The sequence below is a fragment of the Lupinus angustifolius genome, chromosome LG09 (genome assembly GCF_001865875.1).
Source record: "Lupinus angustifolius cultivar Tanjil chromosome LG09, LupAngTanjil_v1.0, whole genome shotgun sequence".
In the NCBI taxonomy this organism is placed as follows: Eukaryota; Viridiplantae; Streptophyta; class Magnoliopsida; order Fabales; family Fabaceae; genus Lupinus; species Lupinus angustifolius.
In genome coordinates, this window is record NC_032017.1 from 12204456 (window position 1) to 12214445 (window position 9990).

The 9990-nt window shown below is 30.6% G+C and overlaps 2 protein-coding genes across 5 annotated transcripts in view; both read right to left on the reverse strand.

Annotated features, from left to right (window-relative positions):
- The window catches only part of LOC109356263, a 13754-nt gene extending 9646 nt beyond the window's left edge, over positions 1-4108 (reverse strand). The window contains 1 exon segment of the mRNA XM_019599590.1: positions 3977-4108. Coding sequence (XP_019455135.1) covers positions 3977-4108 — 132 coding nt within the window.
- On the reverse strand, positions 7428-9732 carry LOC109357229 (protein PIN-LIKES 2-like). Of its 4 annotated transcripts, none has more exons than XM_019601033.1 (3): positions 9545-9732; positions 7682-9053; positions 7428-7479 (listed from the first exon to the last, which is right to left on the reverse strand). In XM_019601033.1, exon 2 carries the CDS (start codon positions 9035-9037, stop codon positions 7682-7684), a length of 1356 nt encoding a protein of 451 aa, XP_019456578.1. In that variant the 5' UTR covers positions 9038-9053; positions 9545-9732; the 3' UTR covers positions 7428-7479. The 4 variants fall into 4 exon arrangements, with proteins under 4 accessions (XP_019456578.1, XP_019456575.1, XP_019456579.1 ...); XM_019601030.1 differs by having other exon boundaries at positions 7682-9080; XM_019601034.1 differs by lacking the exon at positions 9545-9732 and adding an exon at positions 9371-9385.

A 9990-nucleotide genomic window follows, 5' to 3' on the forward strand; every position in this document is an offset into this window, starting at 1 on the left:
TTGAAATAATTTTTTATCGTTTTGGCTAACGTAGGGCAAAAAGCGGAATGCCCTATTCATCTTTATAGCAATCTCCTTGGTGGGGGAACTAGGCTTCCCTTCAAGGATGCAATGTTTTAATTTTATTTTATATGACAAAATTCCAAACATACAATGGAATATACACAACAAGTACAATGTATTACAATACAAACATTATCACACAATTCACAACAAGTACAACGTCCTAGGACAAGGTTCTAACATACAATGGATGTCCTTGGCAAGTTCTAGACTCCCTATGAAGGTGTCCATATTGCATCTCTCTCAAATAGAGAAACTCAAATATCATGATGTTAGAAATCAGCGACCAGCTCGAGCGGCTAACTCATAATAAGAGGTAACAATATGAGTGGTCCACATCACCAACACTTAGAAGCGGCAAAAACTGCGACCAACGAGGCTAGTGTCCCTTCTATCCAAAAAGGTATCACTAATACCTGGATGTAGGGCATATTTGTGTGCCTAAAATGTGTACATTATATATCACAACACAACCAAAACAATACATACTTGCACACATAATTCAGTACGCCACATATAATTATTAATTAAGCATGCAATTTATACAATTAATAATTAAGCATGTAACATATATCTATACATAAAATTAATGATTAAACATGTAATTCATATCTATATATACAACTATTAATTAAGCATGCAATACTTATAACACATAACTAATAATTAAGCATGTAATTTTCATATTTTTACATACAATTAATAATTAAACATATAATTTATATTCATACATATAATTAATAATTAAACATGCAATTATTGGAAATTAACTAATCAACAAAAAATATATTATAATAATAATGGTAAATAAACAGTCATAGATTTTATTATTTATGGGCCGGACTCTCTCAAAAAACTCCCCAGCAGAGTCGCCAGCTGTCGTGCGCCGATTTTCGGCTGCACGACTTTGTTTAGACTCGTCACTACATTTTATAGTTAAAAATGTAGAAAAATATTTTAAGCCTAATTACCTTGGACTTTTGAATTTTTGATATCCAGGTTCGCGAGTCGATTACAAGGTATGGAATGTATTAGCACCCTACCCACCCGCCTTAAGCGGTACCCTTCATTAAAATATATGACATTATTATTATTATTATTATTATTATTATTATTATTATTTATTAAATTGTCTGATTAATTAGTTACTTATTATGAAAAAATTATTTATTTTTATTATTGAGCCTGACAATATTGACTTTGGTCCCGCGTACCCCATTAAAGGAATCAATGCTTACGTAGTTCTTTAAGTAGAAAATGGTTTATTGGTTGGATGTATTTTAATTAAAGAAAATATATTTTTTAGTCAAAAAATATATATTTTGCAAGTTTTGTTTACTATAAAAAAAGGGTATTTTATTTTGTTATTTTAAAAATGGAATAAATTGATTTTGAGATTTAATCGATTGAAAAGAAGCAGCGTATCGCGACCTTTCGAAGATGGTCTGGGAAGAAAGAATGGCGACCTTCTCTCCATCTTTGATTAAATCCCAAAATTAATTTATTTTTTTGAAAAGCTTATTTGTCATGTTTTATTTAAAAAAAAGTGTTAAAAAAAACAATTTATTAGTATATCCAAGTTATTTCTAGAAAATGACTTTAATTAGAAAAGTTTGATTCATAAATAGATATAAAAAATGTTTTTTTTATTGGTTTTGCAAATTTTTCTATGTTTAGACACATTTTATTAATTCAAATAAATTTTATCAATAATCATTTTTTCACACTTGTCCATTATTTAATATCGATATTATTTAAAGATTTGTAAACAAAACAAAATAATGAAAACCAATTGCAATGCATAATGATGAAATTGAAAGATTTACTAAAATAATAATGATTCATTTTTTATGCATGATATTGTTCATGTAATTATAAATTTACTTTAATAACATTCATTTTATTTAACATCCATACAATTATATTTTATTTACACAGATTAAAGAAATATTTTTTTTTTTGCAAAAGCTAGTGCCAAATAGATGAACTTACCAATTAATAACGCACCTCGGAACAAAAGAAATAAAAATTAATGCTCTGCTGAGGGCTGGATCCTGTGTGGAAAAGCTGGAACAAAGGAGACACGTGGCAAGATTTGATTGGCTGGGATCAGAGTGATGGGCAAGCCAAGACACGTGTCAGGATGTGGCTGGCTGACCAGGGAGGGCTCATAGTGCGTAGCGTGGATCTGCACGCTGCAGATTCTTTGCTCCCAAAGAGGACAGGATTCAGTGTGGAAGGTTGTACTGAAACCGAACCACCTTTCGCGTTCTGATTGGCTGAAGGTAAAGTCAATGTGAGGATGGGAAAAGTAATCAAATCCGAAGGCTGTGGCTTGAGGGATGAAGGGTTGCACAGCGTGAAGTGTACACGTTGTTGCACTGGATAGTGGCTTATGGGAAATTTGAATAGTAACGTATGGTAGTGTTTTCTTAGGGTTTTTCAGTGTTCTCCCTTTAAAAAATTTATGTTCACCGAATGCTCTATTTATAGCGAACTTTCAACCACTCCATCCCGAAATTACGGTTAACAAAAATTCAAATTCGAATAATTTTTATCTCTTAAATTCAGGGATTTTAACAGACTAGTTTGACTCTATCTTCTCTTATTATTTTAATAATTTTTCATTATTCCTTTTTCAAATTTTAATTAGGTTGTTTAGGTTTGATTATTTAACTCATTTAAATTATTTCGAAGATTTTATAAAATATGGATAAAAATAAATTTAATTATTTTCTATACATTAAAAATTTCGAAAATTTAAAAAAAAATTAAAAAAAAACGTTTTTCTCTCTCCTCTTTTTTTTTAAAAAAAAGAGTATGGGCTTATGGTGGCCCATTCCTAATTCAAAATTTTTGTTCTTTTTTTTCAGAATCATTTTTTTAACTTAAATTAGTTTTGAACATTTGGTCAACCTAACCACTTGAGTTCAATATTAATTTATCTACTATTATTTTTGAATTTTTAGTTAACCCAATTCCTTAGATTTAGGAACTCCATTTGTTTATTCTTTTTTTCGAATTTTTAGTTAACCTAATCATTTAGATTTGGAACTTGATTTTGTTTTGTTTTATTATATTTAATTAATTTTCGAAAATAATTATAAAATTTCTTAAAATTAGTTTTATTATTTTTATTCATTAACAATTTTGAAATAAATAAAATGAAGATAATTTATTTTTTATTTAAAAATTGTTTGGACTTTTTTCTAGGCCGGACAAAAATGGGTGTTCACAACGTCAACTCTTGCTGCACCTCTCAACAAAGTTATGGTGGTGTCAGCTCTGTAGATAGAAGATTTCCTCCTCCATTGTGTCATTATAAACCATTTCCAATTGTCCTTGGTTTCTAAATCAACTACAACATATGCAATAACATAAAACTGATTATTTGTATCATTTCCAACATCACAAAGAAGTTGTCCCCATAATATCCTTTAAAAAACATCCATCTAGGCCAGTCATGGGTCCACAACAATTCTTGAAATCTTCTTTACAAGTAGTTGTCTCACAACTGACCATATTGTTTTTTTTTCTGAACCTTCAATTTCTTTTCTTGCAAGTTTCAGGGCTCTGCTCACCTTTTTCTTCTCCAAGTGAACCATGTAGTCCTCCTTCATCAAATTAATTGCTTATGTCCTCCTTAAATTAAGTTGTGTCACCAACCTTGATTCAAGTTTTTTGGCAACCCAATCCATACTAGCAGCCTTGTTTTGGAAGGTTCTGCAACAAATATTTCTAGGTTGAAGGTTTTTAGTTAATAGGTGTTCAACCTACTATCCCTAAAACAAAATATAATCCAACCACAATCTGGATTTGCACAAACAACCATTGCCCTCATCATATCATTCTTCTTTCATTTTATTTGTATGCCTAGGAAGATGTTATAGTCTTTGACAACATCTTTAAAAACCTTGAGATTTGCAAACTCCATTCTAATCTTGGCCTTCAATGATGCAACCACCATTTCATTGATATCTTTATCCTTCTCTAGTGCCAATAATCCACTCTCCAAAAATGGATCTTCAGGGTTTGTCCAATACATTGCCTGAAAATTGTGATAACTATATTGAACAAATAATATCTTCAAATCCATTAAGATTACCAAATCCATGTCCAAAGGGGCATTGTCTTATTTTTTGATGCACTACTGGAAGTTGCCATCAATGTCCATCACAAATCAACCCCCATGGTGATAAACCAAAACTGTGTATTCAGACATCTGCATCAATGTTAACATATTAAATATTTGAAAAAATAATTAGCACAAAAAGACAAAATTTTGGCAAACACAATGTCACACTAGAAAAATAAAAGAATGGAAAAATGGACTCCAACACAACCTAATATACAAATATTAAACTACAAATGGACTATAATAGAGATTATAAAACACAGTTGGGACCACATGCAGGAAAAAGAAAAAGCACAAGGGACTACATACTTCAAAATCGAAGCTTTGCTTCTCTTTAAAATGATAGCCACAAACCAACAAAATATGTTGTATAGGAATTAATTGAAGCTTTGCTTTGCTTCTATTTAGCTTCGGACATGGATCGATGCTGTTTTATTTCTTAAATTATTTCGAAATTTTTCTATGCAAAATGACGTCGTTTAGTATAATAAAAATTAAAAAAATATTAGGTTGATGACATGACAACTAGTACATGTAGGACCATCAAGTAGAGGTCACGTCAACAATTAACGTGCCACATGAACAAATCTGTTACACTTAACGGAGTTGAGATGACGGAAGGACTAACGTGATGAGACGTTGAATTTGTTAGGGAGGAAAATGTCACTTAAATTTTTTTAGGGACTAAATTGGTACCCACGAAAAATATGATGAACCAAAATGGGTAATTACTCTAAATTTATTAGAACATGATGATATTCTTCATTTAAAAAAATTGTGATATATTTATGTACTATCAATGTAAATATTTATACATAATTAATATATAATTAATTATTCATTCAAATTATTTAGAAAATAAGATAATAATTATGTGTTTGATATTCATAATAATATTTTAGTGAAAGATTTAAGTAACTTCTCTTAAAAAATAATTAGAAATGAAAATTGGTAATTTGTCTTTGAATTCTTTGAGACGTGAGTAAATTTTAGATTGAAGAAGAATATGGTCCATGGATTCCCTCACGGGGAGTTAGTTGCACTCATCCTGTATAATTGATATAAATCAATTAAAAACTGACTGATATGATCTATTTTAACTGATTTTGGTCAATTTTGACTAATATAATTTCTATAGTTATTGTACCATATCAGTATATGGATCACTTCACCAGTTTCTCGCTGAACCAAAAAATACGGTCCAATTTTCATACTACTTCTTTTAATAATCTAATCATAACTTAACACATAATATAAATAATTAAAATTATTTAATAATTGATAACCAAAAGAAATTATTTCACAACTATCATGTAATTGTAACAATATAATTACGGTACCGAGTATTAAACTAACATATACCATAAATTGTTATGCATATATTGTTATATGTGTGACTAATTGTGAATCGTAAGGTTACATATATAATTATTATATATTTTACTAATTGATATAAGTTACTAAATTATTATGTATTTACTAATCGTGAATTATATTGTTATATATATATATATATTATATATATATATATATATATATATCATAAATTATATATATATATATATATATATATATTACTAACAAACAATTATAAGTTTAAATTTTGTTACTCATCTATATATGATTCATATTTTTTTTATAATTATAATAGTTGTGTTTTTTCTTTTATGTACAAACAATATCAAGATCTTTTATAAAAATCAATTGGAAAAACCGTGGAACCAAACCGAACCATTCAAGAATGGTTTGATTCATATAGTTAAATTTGTGGTTAATTGAGTTGAATCAAACCATATATTTATATTTGGTGCGGTCACTGAACTGAACCAAACTTTCATACCTTATTTTCTATGCAACTAGAGAAAAGTTTTAGATTTATTTTCTTTCATTTATTATCCCAATTCCAAACAAACAATTAAAACATTTTCTAAAACAAGAATGCCATACGTAACAATGTGAAGCAATGAAGAAGCTTTCTAAAATAGGGATCTCCCACAAAATCAAACTTTTCTAATTAAAATAACTATTCGTAATGACTTTTAGCTTTACTTTTGAAAATAAATAGGCAGAAATTTTGAATCCGTCCTCTTTCTTATTTCTTATTTTCAAGTTATTCTCGTAATTTTTTTTTAAAATAGACTATTTATATTTTTAAATGCGTCCTATTAGTTATTTTTCATTATATTTCAAGTTTAAAATTAAAATATGAATGTATAATTTTAAACTACTAACATCGTAATCGTCTAGTAGTGTAAGACTTAGTTAGATCTCAAGATAACCAAAAGATAAGAGAAGAGTAGTCACGCAATAATACCAAATTTTGAATTTTAATTGAGAATTAAGAAGGATGGGAATAAAAGCAAGTTGGTAGGACCATAATCAAACAAAGAAGTTATTGTAGGAAATTGAAAAGAAAATAGCTTAGCCAAATAAATAAAATGAGGAAAATGATTATTTTTCACATTTTTCATTTTTGAAAATAACAATGAATTAAATAATCGTTAGGACAATTTATAAACATAAATAAATGTAAGAAAAATCATAGCTGAAATCAGTAATAACATTGAGAATAGACCCTAAGGGCTTGTTTGGGAGTTGGATTTTTGAGGGGAAGGAAGGGAAAGGGAAGGCTTGAGAGTCATCTCACAAGTGTATTTCATGGCTCCCAAGCCTTCCATTTCCCTTCCTTCCCCTCCAAAATTCAACTCTCAAACAAACCCTAAATAAAGTAGGCCACCTTGACCTCCAATTGCAGAGATTTGGGGTATTGAACAAATTTGCATGGAAAACATAACAAGACTTTCTCAACACAAACATAATAAAGTCTTCTTTCATATTTTTTGTTGAGAATAAGAAAATGTTAACAGTAGGGAATTGATATACTATTTATGTCATGCAGTTACTAATATTAGTACATAACATCTATACTAATTAATATACTAATTAAGAAACACTTAGAGATCAATATTTTCTCAACAAAAATAATTTATGACAAAACATTATGGTGTCATTCATTCTAGTGGATCCTACCATCCAATACAATAGATGAGAATCTGTTATACCCAAACATGTCTGAAAGTCTGTCACAAACCAATCACAATGAAATAAAACTAGACAAATTCATGAATGTTTAATTTTTTTAACTTATGTGGCATATTGTGATTGGTTTGAGACAAACTTTGAGATATGCTTAGGGATAACAAATCCTTGCCCCAATACAATGGCCACAATCTCCTATATTACTACCCCACACCATCAAAACAATAAAACATATGGCAATAGTGTTGAAAATCTATGAATAATAAACATTTGTCATAGTACAAAAACTTATTATATAAATAGAAGTTGTTACAAACGATAAGATGATAAACTCAAATAATAACTAACAAAATAAACTTAAACTAAAAATAAACTCAAATAAAATGAAACTAACTAAATCCGAGATAAGATTATTCTTATTGATCCAAATATATCTAACAAGTACTAGACATATGTGATTATTCTAAAGTAGACTACAATGTAAAGGGAAAGAGAGAAAAGAGCAAATATATGCTGCCAGAAGAGAAGTGCTGAAGCTTCACTAACTGCATAACCCCTTAAGCTGGCAATTGCTCCCAGTAAAATAGCACTTGGTGTTGTGTACTGTAACAAAAGCACAAATCTATACATAGCATCATTCAAAACCAGGAAATGGAGCTTATCTGCCAATGACACGATCCCGATTCCCAGAAGCGGAAGCACTAGGAGTCTTGCCACAGTTATGCCAATTGTAGTTCTAAGTCCAAGCTTAGACTCGTTCGGTCCTTCAGCAAGCATACCTCCCAATATGAGCATCACAGAAGGTACCATTGCCCCACCTAGTATCTGCAAACTGTCTGTAACGAAAGATAACGGTGCATCAACTCCAAAGAACACTGCTTTCAGCTGAGGCACCATGCCAATGATGATAGCTAATAGAGAGGCAATTGTTGGGGGTTGAAGTATGTACTGAATTGGAGTTTGTTCAGCAACAATTCTTATCCTCCTCACAACTCTAGGCTCGGCCAAACACCTTATGGACCTAGGACTGTTACCACTGTTTTCTGCTGTAATTTCAAGATCAGGAATAGTTGTTGAGGAAATACTCGAGATGCTCTTAAAGATCCTTGCAATGAAGGGTGTCTTAGAATGTTCATCCTCTTTATCCTCAATGCCAGGCCACTCAGCTTCTACAAGGAGAGGTCGGCTAATATCGTTAAGTCTTTGCTGTTCGACAATTTCAGCTCCTTCCTCAACAATCTCGTAATACTGCATTGGCGGCTCCATCATGTGATAAACAAGGGTGTAAACAAGAATAACAGCAACCCATTGAGACAAAGAGACATAAGCTACCCCTCTAGTGTAGCAACTTGGTCCAAATGGATTATCGTTAGTATGGCAAACAGATACAACTACAGCAAGGGGGAGATTTCCGGTGTTTCCAAACCCTGTCATAATAATAGTAAATCTAGTCAACTCCGGAGGTGGGCGACATAATAGCACCACTAAGAACCCAAGTAAGCAACCGATAGCTGTGCTCACTAGAACGTTAACAGGGATAAACAACCAATCCACAAAGTTTTTAAGAGTAATGCTTTCTCCCAGCTCGGAAAATATAAGGCAGGGCAAGAACAAAGCAAACACAAGTTTACTGAGGAGTTTAAATGTGGCTTTAGGGATGAATTGCTTTCTCGGGTTTGCAAGAACTAATCCTATAACTGTTAGGCAGAGCAGCTTCAACAAAGGCATTATCGCCATTAACACTTTTGCACTGCCCGAACTCGAATTATATTCATACGAACCAGCAAAGTCTCCTGACATGTTTTACCTCAAAAACCTGAAGATATAAAACAAAATCAAACTCCTGCAACATATCACATAGTAAACACGTTAGTTAATTTTCCATACCCTATGGAAAAAGAATCCATAAACAGTATTCAAATTATTATTACTATAAATACAAAACTCAAATTTCAACAACAGAAGCAAAGTGAAATGAACAAAATTCCACCTACCCACCATCAAAATATATAAGACAAGATCAACAAAAAAGACAAAATTGGTTGCAAGCTATCATATAGCAAAAAACCATACCAAGTAAATGATAATGGGTTTTCAGAAAATACTAAAATGCAGAATTGTCTAGAAGAATACCTGGCTAATATGAATTACTACAGCAGGAACTAAACCATTGAAAATATGATAAGTTCCTAAGACCGACCAATGTTATGATTAAAAAAATTCAAAGAAAAATGGGTATTCATTGAAAAATGATAAATTGAAGAAGAATATACACAAAGGGATGAGATTGAGAAAGAGAGAACTTACAAATCAATTTTCAAGACCCAGTTGAAGAAAGAACAAAGTTTTGACGTTTTTCTTGCTGCAGACAAAGAAGATAAGATTGAGTTCCCCAAATTGACAACAAAGGGAAGAACTATCCAGATCTGGAGCCAATTGATAAGTATTGATGTTCGGTGTAATAATCAATGTTTATTAACTTGGAGGTATTAAAGACAAGGAAGTAAAAAAATTTACTATTAAATTTTTTACTATTATAAAGTGACATTGAAACAATGATATGCTCCAATAAGATATGTTCCAATAAAATGTGTCAAAGGATGATCATAATGACCTTCTAATGGTAGAAGAGAAAAAGATATATGCATTTTATACAATATCATTATATTATCACCATTGATTTTTTATTATGATTGACTTTTTAGAAAAGGTAATCCAAATGAACGGTGGATGATAAAATGCATGTGTATAAA